The 21206-nt window shown below is 37.4% G+C and overlaps 3 protein-coding genes across 9 annotated transcripts; 1 reads left to right on the forward strand and 2 right to left on the reverse strand.

The window, feature by feature from the left end:
* Positions 1 to 712: 712 nt before the first annotated feature.
* LOC103455496 (NADH dehydrogenase [ubiquinone] 1 beta subcomplex subunit 10-B-like) lies at positions 713 to 2615 on the reverse strand. Its single transcript, XM_008395084.4, has 3 exons — positions 2175 to 2615; positions 2048 to 2089; positions 713 to 1019 (listed from the first exon to the last, which is right to left on the reverse strand). Exons 1-2 carry the CDS (start codon positions 2461 to 2463, stop codon positions 2058 to 2060), a joined length of 321 nt encoding a protein of 106 aa, XP_008393306.1. The 5' UTR covers positions 2464 to 2615; the 3' UTR covers positions 713 to 1019; positions 2048 to 2057.
* Positions 2616 to 3647: 1032 nt separating this feature from the next.
* Positions 3648 to 10248, forward strand: LOC103455497 (kinesin-like protein KIN-14P). 7 transcript variants are annotated; one of them, XM_070812452.1, is made up of 24 exons: positions 3648 to 3781; positions 4395 to 4598; positions 4681 to 4850; positions 4955 to 5047; positions 5165 to 5381; positions 5515 to 5642; positions 5726 to 5824; positions 5949 to 6026; positions 6108 to 6200; positions 6309 to 6338; positions 6492 to 7049; positions 7129 to 7210; positions 7293 to 7388; positions 7469 to 7648; positions 7794 to 7900; positions 7993 to 8171; positions 8273 to 8437; positions 8535 to 8788; positions 8930 to 9093; positions 9184 to 9284; positions 9411 to 9502; positions 9608 to 9671; positions 9774 to 9874; positions 9976 to 10248. In XM_070812452.1, exons 2-24 carry the CDS (start codon positions 4484 to 4486, stop codon positions 10032 to 10034), a joined length of 3225 nt encoding a protein of 1074 aa, XP_070668553.1. In that variant the 5' UTR covers positions 3648 to 3781; positions 4395 to 4483; the 3' UTR covers positions 10035 to 10248. The 7 variants fall into 7 exon arrangements, 6 of the variants coding, with proteins under 6 accessions (XP_070668553.1, XP_070668549.1, XP_070668550.1 ...); XM_070812448.1 differs by having other exon boundaries at positions 9411 to 9671; XM_070812449.1 differs by having other exon boundaries at positions 5741 to 5824; positions 9411 to 9671.
* A 5965-nt stretch (positions 10249 to 16213) lies between these two features.
* LOC103455597 (uncharacterized) lies at positions 16214 to 18549 on the reverse strand. Its single transcript, XM_008395177.4, has 4 exons — positions 18233 to 18549; positions 17824 to 18004; positions 17640 to 17706; positions 16214 to 16934 (listed from the first exon to the last, which is right to left on the reverse strand). Exons 2-4 carry the CDS (start codon positions 17961 to 17963, stop codon positions 16653 to 16655), a joined length of 489 nt encoding a protein of 162 aa, XP_008393399.3. The 5' UTR covers positions 17964 to 18004; positions 18233 to 18549; the 3' UTR covers positions 16214 to 16652.
* Between the last annotated feature and the right edge of the window lie 2657 nt (positions 18550 to 21206).

A 21206-nucleotide genomic window follows, 5' to 3' on the forward strand; every position in this document is an offset into this window, starting at 1 on the left:
GTGAATATGATGGATCGACGGAGAGGGGAGCTCCCTTCGGTCCAATTCAGAGGTCTGAGGAGTGGCTAGAGCTGTCATCTCATGCATTTGGCTGCTCCCTTTATATTTCCCAACCCTAGTAGCCTGCTGTGCTGCCTGCGCAGTTGTAGAACTCAATTCAATTAGCCGTTGCACGAGAGATGACCGATATAACGAGTGTTAAGGGTTTGGCATGGTGCACGGTGTGGGAGCAACTTCTTCCGCGTTCTTAGCCCGCCCAGTGGACTCAAGGGAGCTCCGGCCACCACCGGCTTCATCACGCCACATTAACAGAGTCAAGTGCATTATTTTCTTTTCTTTCTGTTGTCTGCTCTAAAGACCAACTATTCTCATCGTTGTCATATTCTTGTCGCTGAAAATCGTCGGATGTTACTCATACTACCTTAATTTTCATTAAGGTTTGATTAATCTGCTTGACAGGAAAGAAGAAAATAAAGTTGGAGACTTGGAGCTAGCGGGGATGATGTGGTTTTACTCAACAGAAGAACGCGTGCTCCGGATGAAATTGAAAACTTTTCGGGTTTTCCGATTTTCTTCTTCCGATCACCCTGCATGTTAAACTACCAACACTTTGAAGTACTTGGCAAGTGTCGGGTTACAACCTTCGAGTTGAGAGGAGCAACAATTGCCGAAAGGACCGCAATCAAAACACAAATTGTAATGCTTTAGAGAATTAGCAACTGTTTTTCCTTGACACTTGAGTGTGCTCAAGATTTATGATCCATTCATTCATACATAACAAAAAACAAGAAACTTATTTTTTTTCTATCTAGGCAGAGCCCTAGTTGAAATCGAGATTTTTGGAAGCTAACAAACGAGATAATCTAGTGAAACGTCGAAGCCTGAAATCTGTAACAACAAAGAAGAGATAAGACTGGTCTTACAAAGTCTAGAGATGATAACAGACAACGAAATCGTGATGTTGTGATCCCCAACTTCCCTCCAATTTCTGCATTTCACTGCAGCCCAAACTTACTCACCTGCACGAAGAAAACATAATAAGTAAACCAACTATAACCGCCGACCTCTTCATTCACGTGCAACATTGAACATATCACACCACAGAAATTTTGGACTCCAAGTCGAGTAACAAATTTCACAATTCGTGTTAAATCTGCATGAAGAGTGATGCTAGCAAAGCTCAGTATTCATGTCATTCAACAAATTTGACTTAATGTTCAAAACAAAATGAAGGTTCATAGCAAGATTGCCCAAGCAACTTTCTTAGCTCCATAACTCTACTCCAAAATCAAAATCAAATGAGTAGATTGAGAGACTTGAAGATCATACCACCAACAGGCCTGAACACCAGAATGCATATATACAGACAATATTCTCGTGCTTTATGCTTTCTCAAGTTGAACCATTACCGATTTGTTTACCATAACTCTGTTTCCAAAAGTCACCGTAGACCCTACCAAATTAAAGATGATAAGCATTCCAAGTTGAAGACTTTCAACTTGCTCAAGACCTTTCAATGAACCGTCCAAAAACTTAGTCGCGAAAAAAAAGACATTATATGCGAAGAATCATAAAGGAAAAATGCCCCATAATGCAATAAAGGAAGTTGCAGGGGTACATCCCCGGAAGTTTGTAGATTCATGTCTTTGGTTTTATGGTCCAAATGTTCTCATGTTTATTATCTGAATCGAAGTATCGCTAGGTAGCAAAGATTCATCAGAATTGGATTGAGCATTCTATCAATTCTCAAAAACTAAAACTGTTAAGCATTTGTTCCTGCTGACAGTCTCGTTTCGATCCAAGTGTTCTCATGTTTTGTAGTGTTTTCTGTTTGAATAAAACTCCAACCTAAAACCCTAAATCATATGCCTCACCAGACTAAAAAAACGAAAACCCGAGTCTTAATTCGCAGCAGGAACGAGCAAATGGAATCGAAAAGCCCCAAACTTGATTAAAATTACACCCCAAAAACTGAAATTTCAAATCCAAACAAAAAAAATTGCAATCACATTATCAAATTGGGAGCTCAAAACACAAGAAACAGTACCTGAAACCGATCACTCGGACTCCACCGGCTCCGGCTTCGGACCTGAAATTCCCAAAAACAAAAACAAAAAGTCAATTAATTAAGAAAACTGGCCAATGACGGGAAAGGATAGGGTACGCTGGCGGACCATGGAACTCGTAAGGACGGTGGTCCTTCCCCCAACCGATGCCGCGAGTGGACTCGAGGTACTGGTGGACGAGGTGGCGGCACTTCTGGAGGTGGTTAACGCCTTCGATGCGGTAGCACCACCGGAGTTTCTCCCTGATGATCTTGGCCTTCTCGATGTCGATCCACTTCTCCCGCACCAAGTGCTCCCTCATCTCCAGCATCGCCACCGGGTCCTTGTACGGATTCGCCGGATCGAAGTCGTCCGGCGGCGACTCGTCGAAGTCCACCACTCCCTTCTTCCGCCCCATTTTTCTCGCGCAGTTTTGGATTGCTCACTCTCTCTCCGTTTTGGCTCCGTTTCGGCTTGAAGTCTGCAGCTGCTTCGGGTTGTTGAGCTTTTGGGTGTTTGGGCTTACGATTTATTAGGCTCTGGTTTTGGGCTCATCTCCATTGATAAAGCACTAGGCCCATTAGATTGACAAGAAAAATAGTATTTTCTCAATTCGATCTTGGCCATCCATTTTTTTCTGTTTAGTAGTCCGGACTATTGAAGAAAAATTGATAAGAAAACATGTTCACTTTGAAGTGTATTTCCATGTTAGTGATTTTTACACTCTCTTTTCATCTCTTCCCACTATTTGAACTTGAGCGCAGGTGATTTGGTATACTTCCTTGACCAACTCGTCTAACCTGCATCTGCCTAATTAAGAGAGAGAGAGGGGGAAAAAAGAGTGCAAAAGAAGAAACGATAGTGATAATTAGTATCCGCTTCGTCTTCTAATAGGCTTTGAATCCGTGTGATTGCTCGAGAGCAACTTAAAATATTATTCACATCCATCTTTGATATTTGTGATACGCAAAATGTTATGGGAAAAGGTTCCTCTTTGTGGGGATCGGAAGATCAATTAATCATATCCGTTCATCGTACATCATGCGATCAGAAATCATTTTAAATTTTAAATTTAAAATTGAATATAAATAATACCTAACGAAAACTGATTACACGATGTACGATGAACGAACATGATTGATGGATCCCCTGGATCCCCACAAGGAGGATCCGAAGAGATCTTTTTCCAATGTTATGGTCGGAGCCCTTCATTTAGAATCCAAGTGCTTCCTAAAGCAACTTCTAGATTAAGTGCTTCATCCAAAAAACACTTCTATGACTGATAATTACACGCTGTTAAAAACGATTTTAGTTGTCAAAAAGCTACTTTCAACCCTTCGGAACGCAATATGAAACAGATCCTTAACTCACAGGCCACTAGTTTCTTGGGCGAACGATGGATTTGGGCCATGGAGGTGAAAATTCAAGACCAATTTCAACGTGCCATTGACGTCCACCAATAGGTAGCACAGAAGACGGAGGGGTGGAGGACAGGTGGCAGAAAACCAGCTGATGGGATTAGAGACGTAGAGGCGAGAGAGAGTTGTGCTCCTAATTTCACGCACTGGTTCTTAACTCTCTTGGAAGATCAACGGTGGAAACCAAAATACTCCAAACAAAGAACATCTGAACAAAACATGATTAAAAGTAGAAATAATTAAAGTAAATGGATCAAAAAAATTGGTTTAGCCTTAATCAACGCCGCATTAGCTTGAAGTCTCTCTGAGTTTTCTCAGGTGGGATTCTGTTTCTTTTCTTTAATTCACATTTTATTGAGTAGTTACGCCCGTTTGATAACCATTTTGTTTTTATGTTTCGTATGAATAGTTAAGGGCATCATGTTTGATAACCATGTTGTTTACATGTTTCGTATGAATAGTCAAGGGCGTGCTTGATAACCATTTCGTTTTTAGGTTTTGTTTTTTTTCGTAATCAGTTGTTCAATGGATATGGGTTCTAAGTCAAGTTTGTTCCATATAGAAGTTCTGTTGTAGCCAGTGTGCAGCTCGGGCAAATTGTCTCTCGCATTTTGTGATTGCTATTTTATCTTTGATTTTCGAAGTTCGAACCTGCCATGTTCATAAGTTTTTCGTTTCTTTTGAATACGGTAATCAGTAACTTGTGTATATGCAGTGAATATATATATATATATATATATACACATGTATGTATATATGTTTGTGTGTGTGTATATGATTGCTGGTGCAACCCCTCCTTAATCTTCATCTTCTTTCGTTTGGGACGCGATAGCATTTCTACTCCGTGTTTGTTTCTTCGAGAGATTGTTTGTTCGCTTTACGCGGTTCATTGTTAGTACCCTTACATCAGTAATGTGTTTCCAACTCGCAGGGTTGCTCTTATTAAACAGAGGATTGATGTTGCTTAGCATGAGTTTTATAGTTGAGCTCCGAAGCTAGTCCACGCCCAAGTAGCTGATCATGGATTCCGCATCCAACTACAGCAGAAAAGAAAATGGAGGAACCAGCAGCTCAAGTGTTCCTGCTACCGGGAATAGTTTCGAACAAGTTGTAAATGGTAATGATGAGACTGAAGGTAAGGAAATCTAGCCATCTCCACTTGTTCCCGATATACTTCTCCAATGCTTAATGATCTAAATTTTTTTTTCTCCCTTGAGTTTATATTGCAGGCAAGCGGCGAGCATACTTAGTAGAATGGTTAAATAGTTTAGTTCCTAATCTAGGTTTACCAACAGCTGCTTCTGATGAGGACTTGAGATCGTGCTTGATCGATGGTACTGTTTTATGTTGGATATTGAACAAGCTTAGACCTGGTCTTGTTGATGAGGTGAGTTGATAACTTGATAGGCCTTCCCCACCCTTTTTTTATTGAAGAGTTTTTTCGACAAGGTGGTGATCGAATGTCTGGTTTTGTACTTTCAATGTTCATAGAACTTGGTTCCACCCTCGGAAAAAGTTGCAAGGTTTCTGGCAGCTATGGATGCGCTAGGGCTGCCGAAGTTTGATATGTCCGACCTAGAGAAGGTACCTATCAATGTAATTTGTGTGCATACAGATCCCTTGCAACGTGCACATGATATCTAGTTTTTAGTTTGCTGACATTCAATATGGTTTTCATTTTTCGGGATTAATATTATGCAGGGTTGTATGAAGGCTGTCACAGAATGTCTTTTAACACTTAAAGCACAATTTATGCCAAATGTCATGGGTTATGGTGTATCTATAACTAGTCCGACGACTAAATCTGGCAGCCAATCTTCCCGTGTCCAGCTTCCTCCATTATCTGTAGATGACATGCGGAAGGTCTTGTCTGAGTCAAAATTTCATCGCGCATTGCGTAGTCCTGTTATGTCAGGAGGTCTGGCTATTGTCTTGAACAGATCAAAATTTATTTTTGCCGATGTACTTTTATATGTTTAAGTTGATAAACTTTTACATAATGTTTTCGTCATTCAAACAGTTGGTGCTTGACGCAAATTTACCTTGTGCAGAGACGTCACCTTTACTCATGCATCATGTCGGACATAAGTTCCACGAGGTGTTTCAGTTGAAGCAAGGAGGCTACGCGGATCTTCCTGCTGCGAAAATTTCAGAAATGATGAAACCAAACAGTTTAGATGTAAGTCCTCGGTGGACCCTGAAATTGAATCGGATTTTCCTTTTGTGATCCCTTCAGTTTAATCTATTTTTAATGCACTTCAGCATCTCTTGTTGCAGAACGCTCCAACGCAGTCACTTTTGAGTGTCGTAAATGGAATCCTCGATGAAAGTGTTGAAAGAAAGAATGGTGAAATACCCCAGGTATGGAAATCCGAAAGCACAAGATTGTTAAAACATAAGTTCATCTATACAAATACCAGTATGTACAATATTCAAGAAATGTACATTTTGAAATCTGCTCTGACACATTGCGATTTTTGCACAGCGTGTGTCTTGTCTTCTGCGAAAAGTTGTCCAGGAGATTGAGCGGCGAATATCAACTCAAGCGGAGCATTTAAGAACTGTAATATGCTTTTATGAATACTTTTCACTGCTAGCCTTACTAAGAAGTGCTTTGTGTTAACTTCGTTATGGTTTCGTGCAGCAAAACAACCTTTTTAAGGCTCGTGAAGAGAAATACCAGTCAAGAATCCGAGTACTTGAAACACTTGCATCCGGAACCAGTGAGGAAAGTGAGGTATGAAACATTTTTCGAGAAATTAGATCAGGAGTTGACAGCTTCTCGTAAACATGTTTCAATGTGGTACCAATGTCTTATTTTCAAAGTGAAAATTTTCTGTTACAGCTTATCATGAACCATCTTCAGCAAATAAAGGTATATTTCGCGGACAATAAAAATACATATTGATGGTGTTTAGCAGTCAAAGAATACGTATAATTTTACTTGTAAACTGCGGTTACGAAGCTTTTCTCATTTGATACATAAGTTTCTGAATATCTTTAAGTGGGAATGTTTTACAATTGGCAGAATGAGAGAACCCGAATGGAAGCAAAGAAGAAAACCGATGATGAGGATGTGATCAGATTAATGAAAGAGAAGGATCAATGCAACCTTGAAATTTCAGGATTGAGGCAAGAGTTGGATATAGCGAAAAAGACATATGACCTGCGTTGCTTGCAAATGGAAACGGAAGCAAAAGGTGCTAGAGCGGAGCTTGAAGAGAGGACAAAAGAACTTGAACGTCTCTTGGCAGCGTCGAGGAGTAAGGTGAAGGAGCTCCAGGAAAATTCCGAGTCAAAACATCAGTCTAATAAATCAGAACTTGAAGAGAGAGTAAAAGAACTTGAACGTTCTTTGGCAGAATCAAGGAATAAAGTGAAAGAACTCGAGGCAAGTTCCGAGTCCAAATATCAGTTTTCTAAAGCAGAGCTAGAAGGGAGAATAAAAGAACTTGAACGCCTCTTGGCAGATTCAAGGAATGAGGCGAAGCAGCTTTCAGCGAATTCAGAGTCGAAATATAAAAGTTGGACCAAGAAACTGCGTGTTTACCAGAGCTCTATGGATCTTCAACTTGGTTCACTAAAGGTATCTTTAGATCAAATTGTATTTCAAGATTTAATTGTATATGATGTACACATTCTAAATCAAGTTATGAAACATTCAGGAATTAAGGTTATCTTCAGAATCCATTAAGCAAGAAGTTTTGACGGCAGGACAGAATTACGCGGTGAACTTTAATCACTTAGGTAGGGTTGTCTATCGAAAACTTCATCTGTTTCGCGCAGTTTGTGCTAGAAGAGTTTCATGCATTACAGCTTCGCTTTTCAGGAGTGAAGCTTCAAGCATTAGCAGACGCGTCCGAGAACTATCATGCACTTCTCGCTGAAAATAGGAAGTTATTTAATGAAATTCAGGATTTAAGAGGTGCTACGAAATAAATTAGCGTTACTTTGGTTACATCTTAAGGAAAGCATTAGAGTTCACTTCTTAACTTTCTTGCATAGGAAACATCAGAGTCTTCTGTCGAATAAGACCATTTCTGCCTGGACAAAAGGAAAAGAAGACATCGGTAGAACATATTGGTGAAAATGGGGAACTGGTAGTTGCAGACCGCTCCAAACCAGGGAAAGAGGGTCATCGATTGTTCAAGTTTAATAAGGTCTATGGTTCAGATGCAACTCAAGGTTCTCTACTTTGTGTCTTTAATGTTGGATAGATATTGTTCGATTCATCTGTTGATTCTCCTTGAAAATGATTCTTCTCCGAACATGATTGTATAGTGACATACATTACGATTCTGAACTTGAGCAATTTATTTAACTGTGGCAGCTGAAGTATACGCTGACACACAACCGTTGATACGATCTGTGCTTGATGGATACAATGTTTGTATTTGTGCTTATGGTCAAACTGGATCCGGGAAAACCTACACGATGGTATGTAACATCTTTATATCCTACTTTTCATCACAGAACAATAATTTGAAAAGATGCTGACCAGATGTTTTATGTCTATTGTCTCCTCTCAGACTGGTCCTAATCAAGCAACTAAAGAGAACTGGGGGGTCAACTACCGGGCCTTAAACGACCTTTTTGACATCTCTCAATGTAGAAAAGGCTCCATTACATATGAAATTGGAGTCCAAATGGTTGAAATATACAACGAACAGGTGCGCGATTTGCTATCCAGTGATGGCGCTCAGAAGAAATATCCTTGTCGTTATGAAATGCGCTTCCTATTATTTTGAATACTTAAATGTTGTCTGAGTTAATTTGGTATCAGTCTTTTGTTTGCCTTGACTTGCACACACTTGGGATTATGACCCACTCTCAACCCAACGGGTTAGCTGTGCCAGATGCTAGCATGCACCCCGTGGAATCAACCTCAGATGTAATAAAATTGATGGGAATTGGGTTTAAGAACCGAGCTGTTAGTGCCACTGCTTTAAACGAAAGAAGTAGTCGCTCTCATAGGTTTGTACATCTCATCTTCATAAAATTCATTTAGTATATATCCACATGTTATATATTTTCTGGTGTGTATGATTTTAGCTTGAATGTCTATATACAGTGTTGTTACAGTACATGTACGTGGGAAGGATTTGAAGACTGGTTCCGCTTTGATTGGTAACCTTCATCTTGTAGATCTCGCGGGAAGTGAAAGAGTAGACCGTTCTGAGGTAACAGGAGATAGGCTCAAGGAAGCACAACATATAAACAAATCATTATCTTCTCTTGGAGATGTCATATTTGCTCTTGCACAAAAGAGCCCTCATGTACCTTACAGAAATAGCAAGCTCACTCAAGTCCTTCAAAGCTCTCTCGGTACTTCTTCGCTAGTTAGTTTCATTGAGTCGAAGATTCATAACAAAGTTGCTCTTGTCTTTCTCTAAGATTTGTCATTCATTGTGCGAAGTTTTATAAGATATGTAGTAATGCTAGAATATTTATGGTGTTTTACAACAGGTGGGCAAGCAAAAACGCTTATGTTTGTGCAGCTAAATCCTGACGCAAGTTCATTTTCCGAAAGTTTAAGTACTCTAAAGTTTGCTGAGAGGGCTGCCGGAGTTGAGTTGGGGGCTGCAAAAAGCAACAAAGAGGGCCGGGATGTTAGGGAATTAATGGAACAGGTTCTCATTTCATACGCATAATTGGAAAAATATGCATAAATAATGTTCTACAAAAAATTTATTGTTTCTAAATTTTTCTTGCCTCTGCAGGTAGCGTCTCTCAAAGACACGATTGCTAAGAAGGATGGCGAGATTGAGCGATTGCAATTACTTGATGGCCACAGTGAGAAGCGTGGGACGAGCTCATTTAGGTATGAATCTTCGCAACCAAGCAGAGTTTCTAGAGGTGGGAAGTGAAACCAAACACCGTTAAGTGGCGGGATAAAGGCTTAGGACTTAAGGCAGCTTCTGATCCTGAAAACTGTGTTTTTGTACAGTACTCATAAGCTCCAGAAGTCCATGCATGACATTAAACAGCAAAATGATTTCCTCGGGCAATCATCAAAGATTGCCGGAGGTGATGACATAGGTCAGAATAAACCTACAGATCATGCTGAGAACTTAGCATCTGGAGATGCAGATTCTGAGGGGAAATTAAGTGACTTATCTGACGGTGGTCTTTCTGCTGGAACAGAAACTGATGGCTCTACCGACAGCATGAATTATCCCGAAAGCACGAAATCTGACCCCTCGGAAAGGTAAGCATCACTTACACTGAATCTAATGCATTATCCAGACACCAAACGAGGCCTATATGTAATGCTGTTGGTCATCTCTTACTAATGACTCATATTCTGCAGGCCTAAAAGGATTAGTAGGATTCCGCGACCCTCGCTTAAACCAGGAACAACTTCTTCACCTTCGGCATCAGGATCAAAGAGCGCTGCGAAGGTACCGTCAGGTATGTGAAAACATAGCTCTCAGCACCAGTTACTACTTCAGTTCGCCTTCTAATTATCAACATTATTACATCTCTCAACATGTCACAATCACTTGTTGCAGGCATGAGAAAAAGTAACAGTTCTTCGTCGCTGAAGCCGGTTGCGAAAAGTTGGAAATAATTAGAACTCAATCACTACAATAATTTCTCTTCTCAATTTTTTTATATACATGTATAGAGTTTTGTTTAGATGCAATTTTCTGAAAATTTTAACATCTCCTACCCTAGCTTTCTAATTACGTAACTTTTTGTTGAGTGAGCTCTAATGCAATTATGTAAATGTATATAATCAAACCAATGAGCGTTGTGTATAACCAATCAGGATCCCTTTTTTTTTTTTCCCATCAATTATATTCAAATTAATAATCTTTATCCCAAACCCAAATCGTATCGTTAAATTACAGTCGTATTAATCTTTATGTAAAACGTTAATCTTCATTTGAAGCATCACGTTTAAGCATTTCAAAGTCCGTTAAATATTAAACATATAATTAATATTACCATGTAATAGTGTAATTGTAAAATGAAAACACCATGTCATATAGTAACTACTTTCCACTTACTATATTGTTTCGTATTTTACTATGGTAGGGTTAGAATACATGTTTGAGCCAATGCTCTATTTGATAATTTTACTATTTGGGTTTAGGGTTTAGGGTTACTATGGTTATTTATATAATAAAATAAGTGACGTATGATCACCCTTTTGCCGCTCTGTCCCAGTGGTTAAGGCGCTGGTCTATGAAACTGAGATTCCGAGTTCGACTCTTAGTTAGAGATGGGCAACGGTTATAGCAGACGGGTAACCGCGATTATTTATCCATAATCGTTTATACTCATACCCGTATAACCGTTTACCCGTTAGGTAATTGCCTAAACGGTTAACCATACTCATAACCGTGTACCCATTTAATCGTAACCGTATACCCATTAACCGTAACTGTATACCCGTTTAACCGTTTTTTAACTCATTTATCCATTTTTTTACCCATTTACCATTTTTTCAATCGTCTACATGTTTTGTTTTAACAACTTAAAAATACAAAAAGTAACATTTGTCATAATTTTGGAAAGCTGGGGCTGAACTGGTTCCTTGCTTCCAAACTCTACTACTTGCTCCCTTTGCAGTCTCGAGCACCTTTAAAAATGGAATATGCGGGCCAAAAGAAGCACCTACTGTGATAAGCACTTATTTTCTCTCACAAAACACTGAGATTGAACAATTTATAGTTTTTATATTTTACATATGTTAGAATAAACGGTTAAATGGATACCTGTTATAACCGCGTGTAATACTCATAAGTGCCTATTTAAATTTTACAGGTAAACGGTTATACTCATAATCGTTTGTTTGTCTAAACGGTTATCCATAACCGTAACCGTGAACTTTAAATGGGCGGGTAAACACAGTTACCCATACTTGTGGGTATTTTGCCCATCCCTAGTCGCAATGTTTTTTACACTTTTTCCCTTTTTTATGAATGGAAGGGTATTTAATGTTAAAAGTTAGATAATTTTGTGGCCCATTCGGTGAGGTGCTGGTCTACCAAATTAGGCCATCTTCAACCGAATGGTTAAGAGGGCCAGAAGGTCGAAAATAACCAGAAAATCGTCTCTAACCGAGGGCCATGCCAGAGGGCTTGTGAGCCCCACAGAATCTGAAGGGGCCAAAAGGCTGGCCACATGTAGCCAGCCCTGGGCTGACTGGAATTTTTTTACTGGTGTCAGTTTTACTGTCGGTTACTGATAGCAATGCTTCTAATAGTGTCGGTTCTATCCGACAGAAATTTAAAAACAAAAATTTGAATCCAACGGCTAGTTGGGGCCAGTTAAAGTCGGATTTTTTTTTTTTGCTGTTTTTTGGGCCAATTTTTCTTTTAATTCTTAAAAATTCTAAATTTTTTCCTATAAATACCTAAACCATTCATTCACCATTCCTCATAAAATTTTCACCATTTCAAATTCATATTTTCTTACCTCTTTCAAAAATATTTCCTTCAATTATTTAAATAATTTTCAAATGGCCTCGTTTGCAATAAAATGTAGGGTTTGGACCCGAAAAGAATATGAAACTCTTTGCAAGGCTTATAGATGGGTGTCGGAAGATAGTGTGAGGGGGAGTTCTCAAACAAGTGAAGGTGTTTGGACTCGTGTGTCCAAAAAATACTTAGAGTTCTATGAAGGCACAACTCCACTGAATGTCTAAAACCACGGAGTTGTTCTTCAAGATGGAAGAAACATCTTCACCCAAGTTTAAACAAATGGCATCAAGCACTGTTAAAGCAGCGCTAACTACTACGACGAAATAAGTGTTTTCACAATTTATTTTAAATATTTAATTATATTACATTTAATTTCATGAATTACTTTCCTTTAATTTTTGTATATACATTTAATTATATTACATTTAATTTCATAAATTAATTTCCTTTAATTTTTTGTAATTATATTTTCTAGGTACACCAAGCGGAGGAATTGTATATGGAGGGTAGCTCAAAACCCTTTCAGTTTCACAGTTGTTGGGAAATTTGTAAAGGGTGAGTGTTATTTGAAGATCCACCTCAACATAGAGTAGGTCCTACACCGGTGTTCGAAACTGCATCCTCAGCTGCAGATATGGATGAAGATGGATCTTCTACCATTCAACAAATAAGGGTAGAAAATCCGTCTTCGGGTGAAGGTTTCATACCTAGGGCTATGGGACGAAACAAGGCACGAAGGTTGAAGGAAAAAGACAAGGTAAATGATGATTACGCCGCTCAACACGAAGTGGCGGCCTCATTGCGCTTAATAGCGGAGCAAACTGCCATTGAGGCGGAAGAAAGGAACCGTAGGCATGAATTACGGGCCAAACAAATACAAGAAGAGATGAATTATAAGAATATGGAAATGAACACTTCGAATTACACTCCAATGAGTAAGGCATATTTTGATAGAAAAAAAAAATTATGACCCGACGGCAGTTGTTTACCTCTGACTATACTCCTACGACGGCGGATGATGAAGATGATGGTGATTATGGATATTAAATTTAAGTTAATGTTGTTTTCAAATTTAAATTGTAGATTTTAAATTTAATTTGTCATTTTTAAATTTAAGTTGTAGTTTTTAAATATAAGTTGTTGTTGTTTTCAAATTTAAGTTGTTGTAGTTTTTAATTTAAATAATAAATTATGTTTGGCTCTCGGTTGGAGACTGTTTTTTGTGACATGGCTAAAACGAGCTCTATGACCATTTGATCCTCGGTTGAAGATAGAAGCAAATATGGTATTGTACTGTTCATTAAAATATTAATTTTTTGGAGGGCCAAAGGGCTAAAACGAGCCATCTGGCCAGCCCTCGGATGGAGATGGCCTTAGCATTCCTGGGTTCGATACGCAGCGGAATCATTGTGCTTTTTATGCTTTTTTTTTAATGAATAATTTTGGGTTAAACGTTTTAGTGTTTTATGGAATGTTATTGTGTGTCCATAGCAATATATTTAATTTTTTTTAATACATTCGATATTCCTACTACACTATTTTGAAGAGATGAAGAGATTTTAAATTCCAAATGCAGTGAGTTGATGAGAGTTTTATGATTTAATATTGATATTCATAGCATTCAAACTCTCTTACTTTTATTGATATTATTTCAGGGTTAAGATCTTTTGATATATACTTGTGTTTCACTTTGATCGTAACTTCAGTTTTAAATTTAATGACCTTTTAATTGTATCACATATCCTACTTCAGTCATTATGTCAATTTCTTAAACTGTTTCATTGTAGTTGAGCTGAACATTTTAGTCAACAATCAAATTAACAAAAGTATGACAAAATAGTAAAAGTGAGTCGCATAACACAATCGAAAACTATAATTATAATATACATACCACCAAGCCAAAGAAAGATGATGGAGAGTTGACTGAAATGGGCACTAAATACTTTTCAAGAGATCTCCTCCAAATCAATGGTATGACTATCAAAATCGTGAGCATCAGCGTGTAGGTTTCAGATCTAAGTGGTAGTATCAGATCCCTTAGCTATTGTTCTAGGGAAATGACCCGATCTGGCCCATTCCTCGAAAGAAGTTTTTACTGGATTCCTATCTACCAAAATTTTAACTTCTGGTTCCGGCTAACGAATAATCATTGAGTCATTCTCTTTCCGGACAACACATACAAAGAGACCCGTCAATAAATAATTAAGTAATTAGTGAACTTATGAGAGATGTTTAGATTTAGTTTCTTTCTCTTCCATCTCCCGTCTATCTATTTTCTTTGGTTATAGTACCATTAAAAGTTGATTATAAAAATATGAAGGTTGGAGACCTCAACAGTTTGACAGTCGTTGATACTAATATGTGCATTCGGACTATTGGGATGTGTAAGCCCACTCAGTTGAAGATCGTCACATTTGGTGGTGTGTGGAGCCTGCAACATTGATCCGTAATTCAATTTTCAGAATTCAATATTTATTTTTTAGAAATTAATCTTCGGAGCCACAATTTCCCCCCATATCCACACTCAAATTACTCAAAAGTGTAAAATTAACCTTAATACACTCAAATTCAGGAGTGTTCGATCAGGATTTCAAGTGATTATCTGAAAATCAAGTGTATTCAATCAGGATTTCAAAAGACTTTATAACATTGCAGATGTATCCAATTTGAAATTGATTTAAAAAAAAAAATTAAAAAGTTGGGAAAATCAGGTTATTAGAGAGATTTTTTCGTAATGTATTTTAATCATTTTCAAATATCTATTCACTCAAAATTTTATATAAAATCTCCAGAAATCAAATAAACTCCATCAAAATTTATGGATATATAAATCTATTAAAACCCCTCAAAATCTCAATTGAATATACCTCCCAAGCATAACGAGTGAAATTTAAAACAAAAAACAATAACAAATCAAAATATTACTTCTCTCGTTAATTCTGATATGTGTTTTTACCTCAACATTGACAAGAGCTTGATTTGCATGGGTCTTTGAATGTGGTAGGTTGCAAAAGGAATGTTTTATCCCCTGCTATCGCGAGTGTTGATGTCCCTTCTGTCGCTCCACACGCGGTATTCCATGATCCTTATTTCATGCAAACATATATATAGCCAAGGTTTTAAAAGGCGTTAGACGTTAATCGGGCAGCAGACAAGAGTCTAGCATCTATACGTCTAGGCGAGGCTTATGCAGGGGTCTTGACAATTTTTTCTAATTTTAAATAAATGTATTATATAACATATAAAAAAATGTTTACTTATATTTAAAAAAACATATAATTGTATACGAATACATAAATTGTACCCTAAAAATGACATATAGTGAGTTGGAAATCTTCTTTTTTATTTTATTTTATTTAAGGGGGACAATTGATAGCATGCTACGGTTATCCACCCTTTCTAGAAGTCGGAAAGACAATGAGGCAGAAATCTTGAGTTGGGGTATATCTCTCCCAGAAGAAACATACCCCAACTACAAATTATAGTCTCTTATAATTAAGAAGAGAAGTTTCAACCGCATAAGTGTGCTATGTAAGTTAATGTCCGTGATTAGGGCGCCTTTGCACAAATATTTCTTCTCCACAAGTGCGTAGGTCAGCTTTCTCTACCAGAGATTTGACTAGTCACCCTTGAACCATTCAAAAGTGCAGATCCCTAATAGCAATCGTCCACGCCAACACCAAGTCAGCCAAAGCCAGCAGGCCAAATAGTAACAAACAACCAAACAAACAAAGAGGCCAAAGTCCCACCACATGTTATGCGATGCTTCCAAAGAAACCCCATTACCCCACACTTGCCCTCCTATCTTCCTCCCACCCACCTTCCCAATCCTCCCCTTTTCCACAAAAACAACTTGGAAATTTGATTTGATTAAGATCTCAATTTAATTTAGATTTAGGCGGCCACAAAGACCACCACTTATCAATAATGCTGCTTATTTTACTCAACCATTGACCCATCAATTTAATTTGAAGCTTTAGGACTCATGTATTAAAACACCATGTGCCTTTCATGGAAAATGTTCGCTACGGCTCGCTGTTATGTGAAAAAGTTATTTGACATCTAATAACAACGCAATTGCATTTCAAGAATAAGTTTTTGAAGATGCAAATGTGACGGTGTTGCAAACACACCACATATCATTTGAGAAAGTTAAAACGCTTGTCAATGTGTTAATGACTTGTTGCAGTGCTACAATGACATCCAGATTCTTCTCGATAAGAAAGTTTGAAGATTCAATTGTAAAAATATTACAAGTCAATTACAAACTGCCATACGAGAAAGTTACAATGCATAAACCATGCAATAACACATCAAATTCCAAATAGATCCAATCCTCATTTCCTCCAAAATACAATTACAAAGGGAGAATTATGAGAATCCAAACATAGTCTTTACTCCTTACTTAGTAGGAGATTACATAGAGAGATAAAGTTAAAAGACTTTAAGCCTTCCTCTCTCTCTCTCTCTCCTCTTCCCTTTTATTCCCTCAAAATGGAACCATCTCCCATGACCTTAATTTACATATACATCTTTTGAGTTTTACACAAAAAAACTCACCATAAATTAAGCAAATTAGATCAACTCACATGACTTGTATATACAAAAATTACATTCTCTCCATCTCAAAGACCCCTCAAAAAAACATCTTCTTCCTCCTCCTCTTGATATTTTCCCAAAAGCACAAAGCCCTCTACTTTTCTCACAAAACTCTGCTTCTTCCAAAACAGAGGGCTCTGTTCCATACCCTTACTGTGTCAAGCTACAGCAGAGATGCTGCAGTTCCTGCGGTCCCTGCTAAGACAATCAAACCCTTCGATCCGCACCGCGACTGGCTTGTCCCCGGATTTCATCCGGACACAGCCTCCGTTGCGCGATGACAACACGGGCTGTGTCGGCGAAAACGGAGCCATATTGCTGCTGTTGCCGAAATGCTCGTCTTGGATTACAGGATTTGATGCCCTGCTCGGCGGAGACCCGCAGAAAAACGGCGGCGATGAAGCCAATTGATTAGTACTGAATCTATCATCACAATTCCCCTGTTTTCATAAATTAACCACAAAACAGGATGAAATAATTAGCTTTTGTTCTTGGGATTTTTTCATAAGTTGAAGATTCAGCTAAAACATGACAACAGAATTAAAAATAAACTAATTCCTGCCAATTAAAAAAACAAATTTCGAACCACCAAACAAGAAATATAAAATGAATACAAGAAATGATTTCCACAAGCTCTTTTTCTCTGCACAACCTACATACCACGGTTTATTTATTTGGAAACTTTAACAACAAAAAATTTCAATACTGTTCAATTTAACGAAAAACTATACTTTTACACTAAAAAAAACTTAAAGTTTTCAAATCATTTTCATTAATTTTTTTTATTTATGTCACTTCATTCGACTGGATGCACGAAAAAAAAAAAATCTTTAACGAAAGCTTCCAGTAATGTTTAATTTAAAAAAAAATTTATATTTTTATATTAAAAAATCAATCATGATCCTTTTATTTTATTCTTATTTTGTAGCCCTTTTTATTATTTTTCTTAAAAAAAAAAAAGTGGGCACAAATCATTTTTTCTGAATATTAGCTCAAAATACTAAAACACGAGCGTAATGACGTTCTACGATTTATATACCGACCCCACTTACTGAAAAAAGACTTTGTTGTTGTTGTTTTTATTATTAGCTCAAAAATACATCCCATGAATATTAGGTCAACAAATTTAAGGGGAAGAGAGGAACCTTGGTGAGAATAATATCCAGAATCTCAGACCCAGCTTCAGAATCTCCAATCTCCGATTGGTTGTGACTGTTGCAGCAGCAGAATCAAAAATCAAACACCCAAGAAAGAACAACCTTTGACTCGACCTACGAATTAAAACCTTAAGAAAAACAGATAAAGTGTGAGAAAAAAAAAGGTACGTACTTGAAGTATCTGAAGGGTCTGATGTTGTCGTTCAAGGAAGAAGTAAGGAAGCTCAATCGACGTGGTTTTGGGCACACAACTGAATCCATCCCCTCGCAGCCTACCATGGCGCTCTGCTCGTAACCGCACCTGCTCATCATCTTTGCTTCTTCTGCTGGAGAGATCTCACCAACAATAAAGCCTGCCCACCCAGATTTCATTTCATCAAAATCAACCCCAAAAAAATAGAATAAAATAATACAAACTTTTGGATCAAGATTTAAATATAAAATATGATTTTTGTTAAACAACCCCAGAAGGAAAAAATGGGAAATTATGAGTTTTTCTTCATGATTTTTTTAACAAGTTGCAGATCTGCTGATGGAAAAGTTGCAGAAAACTCAGGAAAAAAAAGGGAGGAAACAAGAACCTTGAGCTGCAGCCACAGGAGGCTCCTCCGGGAGGATTTGAGAGGAAGAAGAAACCGGGTCTGCAAAACAGAGATTTTTTCTGGGCGTCTGAGAGGGAGAGAGAGATAAGGGTTGGGAGGCTGAGTATTTATGATACGTAGAAACAGGGGACGGAGAGAGAGAAAACAGATGATGATCTATATTGTGGACCGTTGGATGAGGTTGAGATTGGTGATGGATGAGCCCGATTTGGTCCACGTGGTCGGGATCTCCAGCTCGTTTTCTTCTGTAATAATAGTATAATACTATAAATAATTAATAATATTCTTATTTTAGCACAAGCCTACTAAGGAAAATATCTAAATTTTATTTATTTATAGCCAATTTCCCATTGACCAGTGACCATTGACTCTGTGCAGTGCACAATCCAACTATTTTTTTTTATAAATTTTCTGATAAACTTGATAGATTATGATTAAGGAGACTCAAATCTTTATCTAACTCTTAAATTTGAAGTCCAGCAGATTTTCTTGTTATTTGATTAGAACAAGTTGAAATGGATAATCAACCAAAAAAGTATAAAAGTATCTGCACTGTTTGAACAACTCTTTAGATGATGCAATGAGTCTTTAAGATAAGTGAGAAATTCAGTAAAGCTGTTTTTTCTTTTTCTTTTTGTCGAAAAAGATTTAGTAATGTTGTTTTAATAGGTCATTTTTCACATCGAATATGAACATGTGAGATCAAAATATATAGAATGTTCAAATTTTTATAAGGATGTGATATCTACACATTATTTTTTAATTCTCTCATATCATTTTAATTTTTGACCTTCATCAGATGAATTGAAGAAGATAAAAGAATAAAATTAACAAAAGATGTGGGAGAAATAAAAAGGAATATGTGGATAACACACCACTTTTCATAAAACATAACGTACAAATAACATGATCAGATTGTCGTAACCATATTTTTTTTCTTAAAGTGGTTCTACACCCAATAGGCAAAATGCAATTCGTGGAGCCATGAAATTGCCACAAACTACACGAACGTGGTTTTGAGTATGTTACTTTGCCAAACCCGAATTTGAAAACTATTGGACAAAGTTTAAGGAAGCATATCAAAGTTTGACGACAAAAAAGAGGGGGTCAAAAAACATGGCAGATGATAGTTAATTAGATTCCGATGGGTTAAGGCTTGTAGAAATGGCTAACTGCAAGGGTGCGTTTGGTACGTGGGACGGGACAGGACGGAACGGGACGAGGCGTTCCGTCTCGCATTTGGTGCGTCAAAAATGGGTGGAACGGGCTGTTCCACAGGACAGATTTTGGGTGTTTTTGCGTCCCACCTCCCCCTAGAACGGGTTTGTTCCACGTCTGTGGAATACAATGTTTTACCATTTTAAGACAAATATACCCCATGTCTTTTTCAAAAATTACACCTTCGTTCCGTCCCGTCTGCGTACCAAACGCACCCCAAAGGAACGTCAATGATTCCAATCCAAGCTGGAAAGGACAGACATGTCTGTAACACACAGAATGGAAGTGGGAACCACAGCTCCACACCCTTTCCTTTATTTTCAATTCTTCCTTATACCACTGCCTTGGGGATGTTCATAAAGTTAGGAGAAGGAGTTACATTTATTTGGAACGAATACACTGTTAAGGTGACATAGTGTGTTATAAAATAAGAGCAATATTAGAGGGATTAACTATTTAAATCAAATTTTATAAATCGTATGATGCGGTTATTAACGATTGAATTATTACTTAAGTGTTCATTAACGTGTTTATTTTCTATTGCTGACACATCATATAGTTTGCAAATTTGGTTTACTAGCATTACTCGTAAAATAAAGATATATGTAAATTTTTGTTCGTATGTAATTGTTCCATGACGGGGCATCACGTAACAATGTACCATGTGCTATGTATGTTGTTCTAGTAATACACCTTTTTTTTGAAGGATCATCATCTTCACTGCATCCTCGATTCAAACTCTCCACGCTCCTGTTAATGAATATTAGTGTAGAAAATCTCTTGTATTTAAAAAAAATGTTTAATTTGGTTAGTATTTTCATGTAACAATTTACCCTGTGCTATGTATGTTGTTCTAGTAATACACCTTTTTTTCTTTTCAGGATCTTCATTTTCACTGCATCCTTGATTCAAACTCTCCACGCTTTTGTTAATGAATATTAGTGTAGAAAATCTCTTGTACTTAAAAAAGAAGAAGTTTAATTTGGTTAGTATTTTCATCATTATTTAAGGGCCTGATAGGCCTGTACAATGTCTTGGGTAGGCTTAAGCACGGCCCACTAAACTAGATTAAGGGCCTGGTAGACCTGTCTCTCTGCCTTTGAACTCGATCTTCTGCGCAACGCCAATTCCAGAGAGAGATGATGTTTCAGAAGACTGAGAGGCAGATGGTGTGGCCGGGGACAACCTTGGCAACCAATAGTTTGGTAAGTAGTTTCTCAAGCTTTTGTTGTTATTTTTATTATTTCAATCTTCTGAAATATATGCGCAAGTCATACGAGCCATATAAAGAGAGATTGGAATTCCCAAACCCTATAGTATGTATCATACTGTTAGTTAGCAAACAAAACAATGATTGATTATAATTTATATGATAAATTAAGGAAGTGATTGATTATAATTTATATGATAAATTAAGGAGAGTGATAGGGTTGACGACACAAATTTATACGGCTGAAATCAGATTATTGTTGCGTATGAATTATAATCAAGTATCAGTTACAATTAACATCATGTGCACAAGACTAACTTTAGCAGTTCTAATTGTAATGGATTAAGGAACACATTCTTGTTTTGATGTTGTAGTGACGAGATTTTCAAATATACTCCGAGCTATGTTATACTACAAAATTTTCAGCAAATGATATCTATGACATTCACATTTGAGATTATATTTTAAATTTTTATATGGTAATTAACTGAGTATAAAATGAATATATTTCCTTTGCCCAACTAC

The sequence above is a fragment of the Malus domestica genome, chromosome 14 (assembly GCF_042453785.1).
Source record: "Malus domestica chromosome 14, GDT2T_hap1".
NCBI lineage: Eukaryota > Viridiplantae > Streptophyta > Magnoliopsida > Rosales > Rosaceae > Malus > Malus domestica.

Excerpts from the sequence above, each read along its gene's own strand:
- LOC103455597 (XM_008395177.4), bottom strand. The coding sequence starts at position 17,963 with ATGATGAGCAGGTGCGGTTACGAGCAGAGCGCCATGGTAGGCTGCGAG. Across the intron at positions 17,707-17,823 it reads AGACCCTTCAGATACTTCAA|TCACAACCAATCGGAGATTG; the intron begins GTACGTACCTTT and ends CTGCTGCAACAG. Across the intron at positions 16,935-17,639 it reads TGGATATTATTCTCACCAAG|GGGAATTGTGATGATAGATT; the intron begins GTTCCTCTCTTC and ends TTATGAAAACAG.
- LOC103455496 (XM_008395084.4), bottom strand. The coding sequence starts at position 2,463 with ATGGGGCGGAAGAAGGGAGTGGTGGACTTCGACGAGTCGCCGCCGGAC. Across the intron at positions 2,090-2,174 it reads CCGTCCTTACGAGTTCCATG|GTCCGAAGCCGGAGCCGGTG; the intron begins GTCCGCCAGCGT and ends TGGGAATTTCAG.
- LOC103455497 (XM_070812448.1), top strand. The coding sequence starts at position 4,484 with ATGGATTCCGCATCCAACTACAGCAGAAAAGAAAATGGAGGAACCAGC. Across the intron at positions 5,643-5,725 it reads TGAAACCAAACAGTTTAGAT|CATCTCTTGTTGCAGAACGC; the intron begins GTAAGTCCTCGG and ends AATGCACTTCAG. Across the intron at positions 9,672-9,773 it reads AAATCTGACCCCTCGGAAAG|GCCTAAAAGGATTAGTAGGA; the intron begins GTAAGCATCACT and ends CATATTCTGCAG.